The following is a 12,548-nucleotide window of genomic DNA, read 5'->3' as shown; positions in this document are numbered from 1 at the left end:
TATAATTCAAGGTTCAATAATCATATTGCTCTTGGAAGTGTAGGTCAAAACAATAAGAACAATAAAGATGAAATAGGTGATGAAAAGTGGACATGGGGGACTGAATCTTATAAAAAGATAAAGGATGTGGTTGATAGCATAATGGAGAAAATGAAGGTCTCTATTATTGTTGTCAATATAACACAAATGTTAGACCAACAAGTCTTGATTCCTCTATATCAATTTCTTTATTTACATCTACTTAATTTGAACCATGCTCTTATGAAATATAAGTATGCCTTCAAATTTTCTATGCAATTCATTCATCATGAGATGTATTGGCTCTCGAACACAAGGCCTAAAACATTTGTTTAATGTTTTACATTTCTAATATTTCTATGGTTGTTATGTTTTGTCTTTCTATTAATCCAATTTTATAGCTTTTACTTATGTCTTCCCATTTCACAATTGTATTGTAATTTATTTGGTCGCATTTTCTTTGTTACATGCATTTTGTGGATCCTCGTGTAATGTCTTACTTTTAATTTAGATATGATCTTTTTTCATCTTCATATAATATATATTGTTCTTTAATTGTATTTTCATGTACTAAAATGTGTTATATTGTTGCTTGATTTTACAATTGTAAACTCGATGATAGACATCTAATGATTTTGTGTGGCTATATATATATATATTGTTATTATGTAGATTTTAAGGTTTTAATATAACAAAACCATTTGTTTGAAAGAATTGATTTTTGATTTGTTTTTAGTAATAAGAAATTAAATGAAAGACAAAAAGGAGAGAATTTTGTGGCTTTTGTTCTCAAATATAGTTAACATAATACATATTGCCCAGTTTCATTTCATATGGAAATTTCAATGTTTTCAAAATGAAAAAGAGTAACTAATCATGCCTTATTAAATATGAGATTTTTTTTCCCCTTTTAATAAGCACAAATTATGCATTAAAAGGTTTTGAAATGAGATACAAGTTTTTAATCTTAAACCAAGATTGTTGAATGAAAATTTTCAAATCTCCAATACTCAATTTGTTCATTGAAATTGAAAAATGAGTATCTAAATAAAGTATTGAAAGTCTTTAGAAATTGATGGTAAAAAGAAATATGATGAATACTAACATGTTAAATGAGGTTATCATCCATAAAATAAAATAAAAATTTTGTATGCTTCTTATTCAAATTCCAACAAAATGGAAATTATAAGAATATTAATTTTACATTTTAAGTATGTTAATTTTATATTTTAACACACATAATTATAGATTATATGTATGTATATATATATATATATATATATATATATATATATATATATTATCCTATTTCCTATTTGGTTGGTAATCAAATAGATAGGATAAGTTATCACATCACTTATCATATCCTATGTTACACATCAGATATATTATCCACCTTTTTTTTTATCTATTTTAATTGAAAATCTTATTTTTTTAGCAATTTTTTATTTTTTAATATACTCATTTTATAAAATAAATTTTTTATTATAAATTAAATTTATGATTAAAAAAGAAAAATTTTAAAAATATTTATAAAATAATACAAAAAGTTTATTTGTAAAATTCATATATTTCAATCACGAATAATATTGTTAAACATAACAAAAATTTCATTCTTTCAAATAGAAAATATTTGAATGTATTATAATTTTTATTTTAAATATTAAAAATAATATATATTTCATATTTTTTTTATTCATTTCAAAAATAAAATATAAATATAAAATTAGGATAAGATACCTTAAAATACCATATCCATAATATATGTGAATACAAGGATATCATGTCCTAGGTATACATATCTTATCATACCAACCAAACACACCCTAAATCCTAAACACTAAATCCCAAACTCTAAACCCTAAAACCCAAACAACCCTAAACCCTAATCCCTAAACCCTAAAACCCTAACCTTAAAATCTTAAAACCCTAAACCCTAAAACATTCAACCCTGAATCTCAAACCCTAATCCCAAATCCCTAAAACCTAAACCTTAAACCCTAATCCCAAAACCCTAAAACCTAAATCTCAAACCTTAAACCCTAAACCCTAATACCTTAAATCCTAAACCCCAAACCCTAAACCCTAAACCCCAAACCTTAAACCCTAAACCTAAAACTGAAATTGGAACTTTAACCTAAAACCCTAAACCCCAAACCTCAAACCCTAAACCATAAACTCTAAAACCTAAACCCTAAAACCTAAAACCTTAAACCCTAAACCCCCTAAAACCCTAAATGCTAAAAACACTCACTAGATATTTAGCTAAACGCTACATCAAGAAGGAGAGAGTTTATCTCTACAAATTTTGGGGAGGATACTTTGGTACATTAATGGAAGATGCCAAAGATTTTGAGTTACAATAGAGTAGACAATGTATTAATCAAAGATACAAAGAATTTAGGTACACTTAGGAAACCAATGAATAGTAAACTGGTGGATGAATTGTGAATATAAGTCCTCCAAAGTTGAACTAGTGGCAAACGAGGAGGTTAGACACAATTAACATGAATCATCCTCTTGTTATCTATTTGGTGTATTGACATTGATTTGAGCATTTAGCTCATATCTCTTACATTGTACATGATTTGGATGCATTAAAAGTTGTACAAAAGATACAAATCATGAGTTCCTTATAAGTAGATAAGTTGTCCATAATCGATTCATGGATTTAAACAATCCAATAGAAATTGTAGTGCATCACCTCTTAATTGGAGGGATGACTTGTCTTGATCGTCAAGATGAGTTTCTCATGATGAGTGCACTAATATTAAAAAAAAAGGTGATGATTAAAAATATTATTTATTACAACCAAATCTTCAAAAATAAATTTCTATATTTAATTCTTGAAATAAAAATTTTAAAATAAAAAGAAAATTTTGGAAAAAAAATTGAAAATTGAAGAAAAAATGAAAGGAAAAACTAAGAATTAATATGGTGAAGCCCCACCCCCACAAAAAATAAAAAATAGAATAATAATAATAATAATTAAGTAAAAAAGTTTATATAATAAATGGAAGGAAAATTGTAAGAAACATCAATAAAAATAGAAGGATATAGAATAAAATAAAAGGGAAATTGTAAGGAATATAAAAAAGGATAGAAAATAGAAGGACATTAAAAAATAAAAAGAAAAATAGTAAGGAATGTCAAAAAAAAATAAAATGGAAACCGTTTTAACATCTTGAAAAAACCAAAAAGTTGGAGAAATTTTTTTTTTAAAAAAAGGAAAATTTTAATTAATATGTTGAAGAAATAAATAAAAAATAAAGGAAAATTTTCATTAAAAAATATCTATTATTGTAAAAAGGGAAATTAGGAAATTTTCATTTATTAATTAGTAAAACACTAGGAAATTTTCACTTTTTGGTTTCTAGCATGTTGAAAAAAAAAAAGGATTTTGGGAAAACAAAAAATGAAGATTTTCATAAACATAGGAAATGAATGGGAGAACTGTGGTTTGTTTCTTCACATCATTTTTGAAACCTAATTAAGAGCATGTTTCATGTGGGTTGATTTTTATAGAGACGTGTGAATTGATGTACAAAGCTGCAGGAAGGAAAATGGGGGCAGGCCATTCTCTGAAACTTCATCTTGGTGGTTTCTCACCCCTCTTTTGTATGAACCTCTAAATGAAAATAATAAAAATGCTTAAAAGGCATATCAGTCTTGAAATTAAAATGTGTGTAGAATTATTTTAACACTATTAGGATTATTTTACCCCATTTATTCAAATAATCCTGCAAATTTTCACAATAAATAAAAAAATTAAATTGATTTATAATCAAATTCTATATCACTGAACTACACCTTTCTTTTTCAATATCACAGTCCTTTATATATATAAAGTCATAGCAAACCAACTGAGCCAGCTAGACCGGAAAACGCTAGAGGAAGGGCTTGAACCTTCGACCTTGTGGTTAACAGCCACACGCTCTAACCAACTGAGCTACTCCAGCTTGCTGATCTGCAAAGAAATAAAATATTATTTATAATATACTCTCTTCATCCCTTGTTTAGCTTGCTTATCCTGTAACTTTTGATGATGAATCGGACCTGAATTTAGCTATTGGATCATAATTAAGATATGGGATTTTCATTGTAAATCTCCAGGGCTTGAATATCATGGATTCTGGACCCTAACCCCGACCCTCTCTCATGCGCTATGGCCTATGGTTTGGGTTACCCCGAAGTGTTTCAGTTTCTAAACCAAAATAATAAAACTGCACAACACAACTCAAATAAGATTTTTTTTTTTGAAGTGGGGCGCCATGGTACCATTTCTGCATTTTGCAGCACCAGTATCCAGGCGTGTTACCTAGGCTAGAAGTCCATAATTCAATTGTTTTGGTTGCAAACTTCCAAGAAAAAACAAAGGAACTCGTTGTGGGGAAGAAACATAAGCACTGGATAATACTTGCGAGCTCATGTCAACTATGGCTATTATCTCATCCTTTCACTCAAATATTTCTAAAGTGTGCACAACAAAATCTATTTACGACTACAAAAACTCAGCCAGATTGTACATACCTGTTAAGTACAAAAAGGGCAGGAACACATTGTTGGGATCATACATATAGCCAGTCACAATATATGATTCATGTAATGACTAATGGTGGAAAGCTCATCCCCAGAATCCCATCAAGCAATGTGGAACAGTTGAGACAGTTTTGAAGTCACCAAAGGGTCAAAGCAACACTAGCTTCTTGGTTTTCTGAATCTTAATATTTTCTTTCCCAGAATTCTAGATGCCTTCAACGGCAGTTTCTTTCCTTTGGAGTTGATAACAAAATCTTGTATGACTTCATCGGAGGTAGAACTAGAACTTGAACATTCTAGAACGGGGTCATTTTTAATATTTCTCAAAAGCTGGAGTAATTCCTTAGCAATCTCCTGTCCTCTGGCATTCCCATTGAGAGAGATATGGAACAATGATTGAACAATGTGATCTTCCCTGAAAAGCTGACCATACTCCCTGTAATGACATAGAGAAAGAAGAACTTCCAAGGCATCTTCTTGCTCCTCCTCACTGCCATTTTCTAGTATTTTAGCAATGAAATCGATGCATTGATTGGTCTCAGCCACTGTAATCCTAGCCTCCTCAATATCACACAAGTTTCTGAAAATTTTAATGCAATATCCTGCAAGTTTGTGATCAACAAAGAATGGAGCCAGCTTTGGGATGCAATCCAAATAGACAATGTGGTATCCCATATCATGGTTTGAGGACAAATTGCAGAGTATTTTCAGAGCAAGCACATGGAATTTCTTCATTTTGGTGTCAAGGAATTTTATGATGGAAGGAAGAACACCAGATGCCACAATTTCTGACTTATAATGACGTTGGCAAGACAACACTTCCATGATTGCAAGCGCTTCTTCAGTGATTTCTGAGTCCAGAAATGATGCTAAAACATAAATTGCATCTTCATGTAAGGGTGGCATTTCACTTCTGCGGGAAACATAAAAAAATCAATTAGCAGGGAACTAAATTAATACTTACAGATCAACAGGAAAATATGTATATTTAGAAAATTATGAATAGCAGTGTAAAATTATAATAGATGACATGGTAAATAGAAGCCTGAATAAGTGAAGAAATAAAGATCTCATGATGCTGAGCCCAAAAGCTAGTGCAGCATGATCACAAAACATCATTCGGAGGAAAAATGAAGACTTGATCCAGGTTCTCAGCAGATTCACATGGTATTGACTGTGTCAACCTTGTATTATCTGGATTAAAACCCAGCCAGTTTAATTCCTTTAAGGCATGATGCCACCATAGAAGCCTAAATTTCCAGAGAGCATCTTGCTCTTCTAGCATGCCTTTAACTTTGGTGCTTCTCATTCATCAACAATAAATATCCAGGCAAAATAGAAATACTTTTTATTTTCTTTATAAACTGAAAATGCTGATAAGACATAAATCTTGCTTAAATTTTATTTAACATAGTTCAATGAGTTTGGAGCTGCCAACAAATTTTATAGCATGCCTAGAACTTCTTACTTCTTAGCGACTCTTGTCCGATTTTAAAGGAGCCAATTCTATTCATGTTTATTCAGTTCTCAAAGTTTCCTTGTTTCTTCAGTATGTTATCTTATCAAATGTTTCATTGTAATTGAGAAATTTTCCTCGCTTGAGATTTTTGTCTTCCATCTTTTCAACAATGAATAAATTGTTTGTTGACTTTCTGCATATATATGTATGCATGAACAATAAATCTGTAACCATTTTCTTATAGTTATTTACATTTTTTTTTCTCAATATGAGCAATGAGGATCATCTTTAAGTTAGTTTTTCTTGGCAGTATAGAAGCTTTTCCTTATTCTGAAAAAATAAAGGTACCAAAGAGAAGTATTACCTGCGCTTATTTAGAAAATACAAAAGAACTAGAGCTCCATCTCGCTGTGCTTGTAAATTGCCATTTTCACATGCATCCTTCAAAAATCTAATCAGCGGTTTGATGTAACTAGAGGAAAATGTAGAATGACATGCTTGAATACTGTCTTTCAGTTGATCTCTTACGTTTCCAATCTCCTTGCACTGGGATTCCCATGGAAGTGCAGCAAGTTTGGAGAGAAAGGCAAAATTCATGCCATGCCTATTTGCAGAAGATTGGCATCCCTGAGAATCAGCATTCATCTGAGGAAGCTCGTGTGCAGAGCCATTATCCATCCTTATGTCCAATTTATTTGAAGGAAAATTGGTGTCTGTAGAGTGTAATGACACACTGCTGGTTTGCAGGATATCCATCCTTATGTCCAATTTATTTGAAGGAAAATTGGTGTCTGTAGAGTGTAATGACACACTGCTGGTTTGCAGGCACAGACCATTCAGAGAACTGGCAAAGCTAGCAATGGAAGTGGATGGTGAAAGTTTCTGCAAAGGAAGGGATTCAGGAGCTTGTTGTGAACATGGATCAGAAATACTGATCCCATGCTTCAAGCACCACCTCGAAATGAGGTTCTTCATTGTGGAGTTTGGAGTGAGGAAAAACTGAGACAACTTTTCATGTGTCTTTGGACATGTATCATTCCCATCATTGAACCACTTAGTTATCCAGAATCTTTCATATGTTTGCCCAGAAGCTATAACAACAGGATCATACATCAGTCTCATAGAGATGGGACATTTGAATTCCTCAGGAGGTTTGGTTACACTGAAGTCATCAGCTAGAGTTTCATATATTGCACTTTCTTCATGTGGTTCTTGCTCAATGGACTGATACATAGTAGTGCTCTCAGTATTGCGGCTCCTTATTGAATCTCCATACTTCCTCAGAAGATATAGGAGGTACTTCAAGATTTTCATCTTTGTTAGGTTTGTGTCAGGAACTTTGTCGATTAGCCTCTTTATAGACCTTTTCTCAATCAAGAGTGCCATATGGGATGCAATATTCAGCCTTGAAGCAGCGATTTGAATAGCTTCAAGTTCAGAAATATTTATAGATTCAGAGTCAGGCATGCCCTGCCGAACCAATGCTAGAACAACCCTTCCAGCCTCATCATCAGCAGATTCCACAGTAAATTTTGCACCCTTAAGGTCTTCAACAATACCAGATATCTGCAGATCATATTTCATCCTCAAAGAATTAATATAGAAAAAAAATTGAAAAGAAAAGAAAGGGGCCAGGTTGATAACAGAGTGACATGGGGAACTTCAGATTGAAGTCAAACTAAGGCTGTTTAGAACACAACCACCAACTTTCCTTCAGCAACCAGAAGAACAAACAGATCGGAAGAAAATGCAAAACTGAAATTATTCCAGTTCATTTTACATCCCATTTGAAATGAGCTAACTTTTTCACCTCAATATGTCATGCATGATTAGCTAATGTTTACGATTCCAAGAAATGATGTCATTTCTCAATTTCAATTATCATTTTCATTGATATATCAGCAGACACACCTGTGGAAGCATTAGTATTGGACCACCATAGGTTAAATCATGTGGATGAGCTTTGTGTAGATATCTGAAGTTTATAACTAACCCAGTTAAGTGATAATTGTTTGACAGACCATTCACCATGAGTAATTTATGCTAGGAGAAGGAATTCTGGTGATGGGTGGATGATATAGCTAAATCAGTCAATGAGAGGTCTCACAAAAACGGATTTGATGACTGATCAGTCTTCTGTTCCTACAAGATATCTCTACATCCTTGACCAATGGCAACCATGTTCACTGTGATGTTATCTGCACATACCTTGTATTCCACTCAGGCCAACTTACTAGTCCTAAGGAAATGTTCTACATATAAATCAATATGAGGCATAACCTTACACATTGCTTATAATCTGGAAAGTGAGATAAAGTGATGGGCTACTGTTAATGCAGTTTATAAGTATCAACAACCATAGACCTACACACACAAAAGGAAGAAAAAAAGACCTATCAATAACTAATACAAAGTATAAGATATTATGAAGAAGAGTTCATGTGGGAAGAATGATCATAAGAACTACAAGTTGAAGAAACGCAAATTAGTTATATGTAACAAAGAATATGACTCTGTTGCAGAAGCATGCTCTAAAGATGTTAAATAAGGATGTTATACTGGTTAGGGAATAACATATTGCCTGAAAGCTAGAAATTGCAGCTAACTTCAGGTCATTCACATCATATTAAACTTCATCTAGTCAATAAATTCACCTTCAAGAACAGAAGTAATTCAACCAAAGGCATAGAGTATTACAAACCTTTGCAGCCAACAATGTTGGAACATTATTTTGAAGTTGTCTTAAACTCGACTCCAAACAGTTGCATATTCTTTCACATCTCAAAACTATTTTATCTGCTGTAATTGCCTGAAAAATAATTTATTCAGCAGATTATTTACCCAAAGGATTATGTATGGTAAAAAGCCATGATATATTAGTACAATGAACTATAGATGTATAAAGTCATGAGAGGAAAAATATCATACTTCACAAAATGAACCAGAATTAAGTAAATTAAAATTGATTCTATGTGACTACTAATGTGCCTCCAAAATTCTATATTCCGTTGGAAACACATGAAGTAGCAGAGAATGAAAGTTGCTAAACAGCAATATTTTATGCAAACAAAACTGCTCCAAAGAACTTCGGAATATTGAATGGAGGAGAAGTAACACGGTTTGCAATGTTTTGCAGGGATGTGATTATATCATTCATATCAACATTACAAAAGATGAAGGAAAATCAAGTGGAAAATAACATTAGCCACAACACAAGACTATAATGCCTTTTTTCCTGGCAAAACAAACAGAGACTTTCTCAGCCATAGCATATTGAGCAAAATGATGTTCAGCACAACAATACAACAAATGATGTAACCTGACTAGGAAACAAAGAGATTCATTACCTTGCAAAAGTACTTTAAATAATTAAATTAACATAATTGCAAACTGAATAGGAAGTTAAAACATCTAGCAAGAAGCATGAGTCCCTTACTACTGATCCACTACATTTTTAATAGAAGCCTGCAAATAATGTTGGTCTTCTACAGGGAGGGTTTTAGTGAGAAAATGTTCTAACAGTTGCATAGCTATATTTATTTGTAAAACAATACCAAGTATAATTTACTAGACTCAGTGCAGTTCTGGATAAGAAGCTTGGCTTTATCCATCGCATGGTGTAATGAGCACAGTGCCTGCATTCCTGTTCCACATCGTGGTCGAGCAGATTCAATGGCAGAAAATATCTGAGATATTCTATCAATATAACTCTTTAGCTTTAAGCAGATTAAACGATGCACCTGCAGTCATGGAAGAAATTCATAAATATGACCAGACTAGAAAGAATTTGAAAACAAAAACTACGATAAGTACTAATAATTTGAAAAAGAAACACCTAGACCATTTGATAAAAATGACTATTTTGATTGACTTCAATATGTGATTAATTAGAGATGGAAAGGGGAGAAAAACAGACACTATTCAACTTAAGGAAAAATATGTTTGTAGCATTCAATTTTCAATTGGTAAAATCCCAGTCCATATGGCTTGTAACATTGGACCTATTCTACGTCTTTGACCTAATGAAGACGAGAAACTTTTCCTCTTTCCCACACTTGCTATTTTGCATCAAGTACTTTGATCACAACAGCAATACAAGTGAATACTCGTAATTGAGACAAGCTACATGGGCAGATTTCTTTTCCCATTAGTATTTAGATTTATTTGATTCGAATTCATTGTTGTCTTCTTGATCATCCAAATATAAAACACACTCATTTAAAAGAAACTCCAACTAAACAGTCAAATGTGATTAACTTGTGATGAAGTTTATACCAAGGTCTATGGTGATGTTTGGGTTTGGTGACAAGAAATCTGAGCCTTAGATGATCAAACCACCAAGATAAACCAAAATTTCATTGAATTTCATAAATAATAAATTGTGATGTCATAAACATTAACTTTTTACCTTAATGGTACAGTAATAAGGAAGTTCCACAACAGCAGTGTCACTCCCCATTAAGTTGGAAAGTATCCTCTGTCTGCACATTTCCATTAACAATTTAAATGGCTGAATCCAGTTTTTGTCACACAAAACAGAGCCAAAAACCCTTTACAATCTAAGGAATTATGAAACTGATAATTAATAATTCTAGTAAGAAATGTAACTGAATCCATTTTTTTTTTAACCAAAACAAAGCCAAAACCCTTAATGATCTAAGGAATTATGAAACTGATCATTAATATTTCTAGTAAGAAATGTAACTTCAAGGCAAGAAAAAAAGTAGTCAACAAAATGAACTCCCTGCAAATACACAATATAACAAAAGTTTCCTTTTGCATAGGAAAGTTCATGAACCATGTTTGCTGTTAATTTATAAGTTAAACCTATGTTGAATCAATTATATTCTGTTGCTTGGCAACCAAATACTTTGGAGTTTTACGAATTTAACCAACTTAAGATGGCGTATGAATGCTTATTACTTCTATTTTTTTTCCTTCACCAATAAATATTCAATCTCAAAAATTATAATATCATACCTTAAAAAGTCAAAACCAAAATAATTTATCATACAAAATTATCAATGAGCGTTTGCAACAAATATTCCTCACTATCGATTTTTATCCCAATATTCACTATGCATATAAACTTTTCACGCATTGAATCCAAAGAAAAAGGCAACAAAAATATAATAATAATTATATATTACCTGTTTTCATATTACTGTGTCTCTAACTTTCTCATGTAGTATTTTCACAACTGAATCACTGAAAAGCATGATCACAATCATTTAAAGATGTATGCAAACAAATGAATCTTTGATCACACAACCTTATGCTCAACAAAACCATAAAGGTATGTTATTTCACGGTATTGAAAGTGCCATGAAAATATAACATCAACTCAACTAAGCCTTATTCTAGTTATCTGTGCTTGGCCGAGGAAGCCAAAATAAATTCTAAGGTTACATGATTTTTTCTTTTGGTTTCCCTTTTTGGCCGCTGATGGTTTCCATCTCAAATAAAAGGGGACTCATAAATTTCAATGAAATTCAGGTATTGCTTTATTCAGTCACCATGACGTCAAGCTCTTTAGTTGTTGGTTTTTTTTTTGGCAAGCAAGAAGAACCACAAGTTCAGGATACAAAGGATTTCAAAGAAACATTGTTGGGGAAGCAAATCTTAATAATTGTAGCAACTTCTCAGCCTCAAATCAGAAGAACACAAGCAAATTGATATTAAAACCCAGGCCAGTAGTCTTAGTATTAGTGCCAAAAGAATCCCCAAAAGAGATGACAAACAAAATAAACAGTATTTACACTGCGCATGCTTGAATTCCATATCTTCATTCAAAATAAAGGCAAGTCATTCACCAGTTGTTAAGCAAAGAAAAATTAACTGAAAATAACACGTAAAAAAATCCTACCCAACAACTCAAATGACGTAAAACCGAGCATATGGAGAGAACCCAGTTAGCCAGAAAGCCTAACACTGTGAATCACTACAGCGGATACAAAAGAATCAGCTACCGAGAATTCGAGTTCTGTTAGCAGGCTTCAAGTGTTCTTTGGTAAGATTGAGCCAAGAGGATGAGAAGGGAAAGTGAAGTAGGATAAAAAGAAACCCAGAAACAAGAAATCCTACAAGGGCGCCAAAATGCTTCAACCAGATAGTTGATTCTTTTTAGAGTAGTGAAGGGAAGGCAAAAATTCAAAAAACAGAAGAGTTAAAGACCAATTCTTGAAGGAGAGAATCGAGAGACATGGCTCTTATTTGACTGTTTCACAGGCGAAGTCTTGCTTTTCAGGGCTGGAGTCAACGAATACTTTTCTTGAGAAAGAAAGCTATTTGGCTTCTATTCAAGTCAAATTAAATCACCTCAAGTACACATGCCTCGATAGACCACAAGTCTGTTGAATCTTCAAAACAGGTCAAAAGAAAAAAAACCTTTGGTAATCAACTATGACTTTACATTTAAGTTTAAAATCATAATTAATGATTATAATTATAAAAATAATGTAAAACCATAATCACTGATTATGATTTTACCATTTAAAAAAAGCAAAAATTCTCAAATCATATGAATGTCCAC

General features: G+C 32.2%; 1 protein-coding gene and 1 non-coding gene across 5 annotated transcripts; both read right to left on the bottom strand.

The window, feature by feature from the left end:
- Nucleotides 1-3,779: 3,779 nt before the first annotated feature.
- LOC100262606 (U-box domain-containing protein 5) lies at nucleotides 3,780-12,281 on the bottom strand. 4 transcript variants are annotated; one of them, XR_009465017.1, is made up of 7 exons: nucleotides 11,883-12,281; nucleotides 10,425-10,497; nucleotides 9,571-9,756; nucleotides 8,718-8,825; nucleotides 6,381-7,582; nucleotides 4,549-5,470; nucleotides 3,780-3,985 (listed from the first exon to the last, which is right to left on the bottom strand). XR_009465017.1 is itself a non-coding variant. In XM_002281303.4 (6 exons), exons 2-6 carry the CDS (start codon nucleotides 10,473-10,475, stop codon nucleotides 4,717-4,719), a joined length of 2,301 nt encoding a protein of 766 aa, XP_002281339.1. In that variant the 5' UTR covers nucleotides 10,476-10,497; nucleotides 11,883-12,281; the 3' UTR covers nucleotides 4,444-4,716. The 4 variants fall into 4 exon arrangements, 1 of the variants encoding a protein (XP_002281339.1); XR_009465018.1 differs by lacking the exon at nucleotides 11,883-12,281 and adding an exon at nucleotides 11,167-11,830; XR_009465019.1 differs by lacking the exon at nucleotides 10,425-10,497 and having other exon boundaries at nucleotides 11,883-12,280.
- On the bottom strand, nucleotides 3,904-3,977 carry TRNAN-GUU (transfer RNA asparagine (anticodon GUU)). Its single transcript has one exon. It is a non-coding gene; the product is annotated as a tRNA-Asn (tRNA).
- Nucleotides 12,282-12,548: the final 267 nt, after the last annotated feature.

Source organism: Vitis vinifera, chromosome 18 (genome assembly GCF_030704535.1).
Source record: "Vitis vinifera cultivar Pinot Noir 40024 chromosome 18, ASM3070453v1".
NCBI classification, from domain to species: Eukaryota; Viridiplantae; Streptophyta; class Magnoliopsida; order Vitales; family Vitaceae; genus Vitis; species Vitis vinifera.
Note: the sequence above shows the minus strand (reverse complement) of the source record. Positions and strands in the feature narration are given on the sequence as shown.

What these genes read in the sequence shown, in the direction of transcription:
- LOC100262606 (XM_002281303.4), bottom strand. Translation starts at nt 10,475, where the DNA reads ATGGGGAGTGACACTGCTGTTGTGGAACTTCCTTATTACTGTACCATT. An exon ending in AGTCTAGTAAATTATACTTG is followed by an intron (nt 8,826 to 9,570) that starts GTATTGTTTTAC and finishes ATTATTTTTCAG; the next exon opens with GCAATTACAGCAGATAAAAT. An exon ending in TATTTTCTAAATAAGCGCAG is followed by an intron (nt 5,471 to 6,380) that starts GTAATACTTCTC and finishes TGTTTCCCGCAG; the next exon opens with AAGTGAAATGCCACCCTTAC.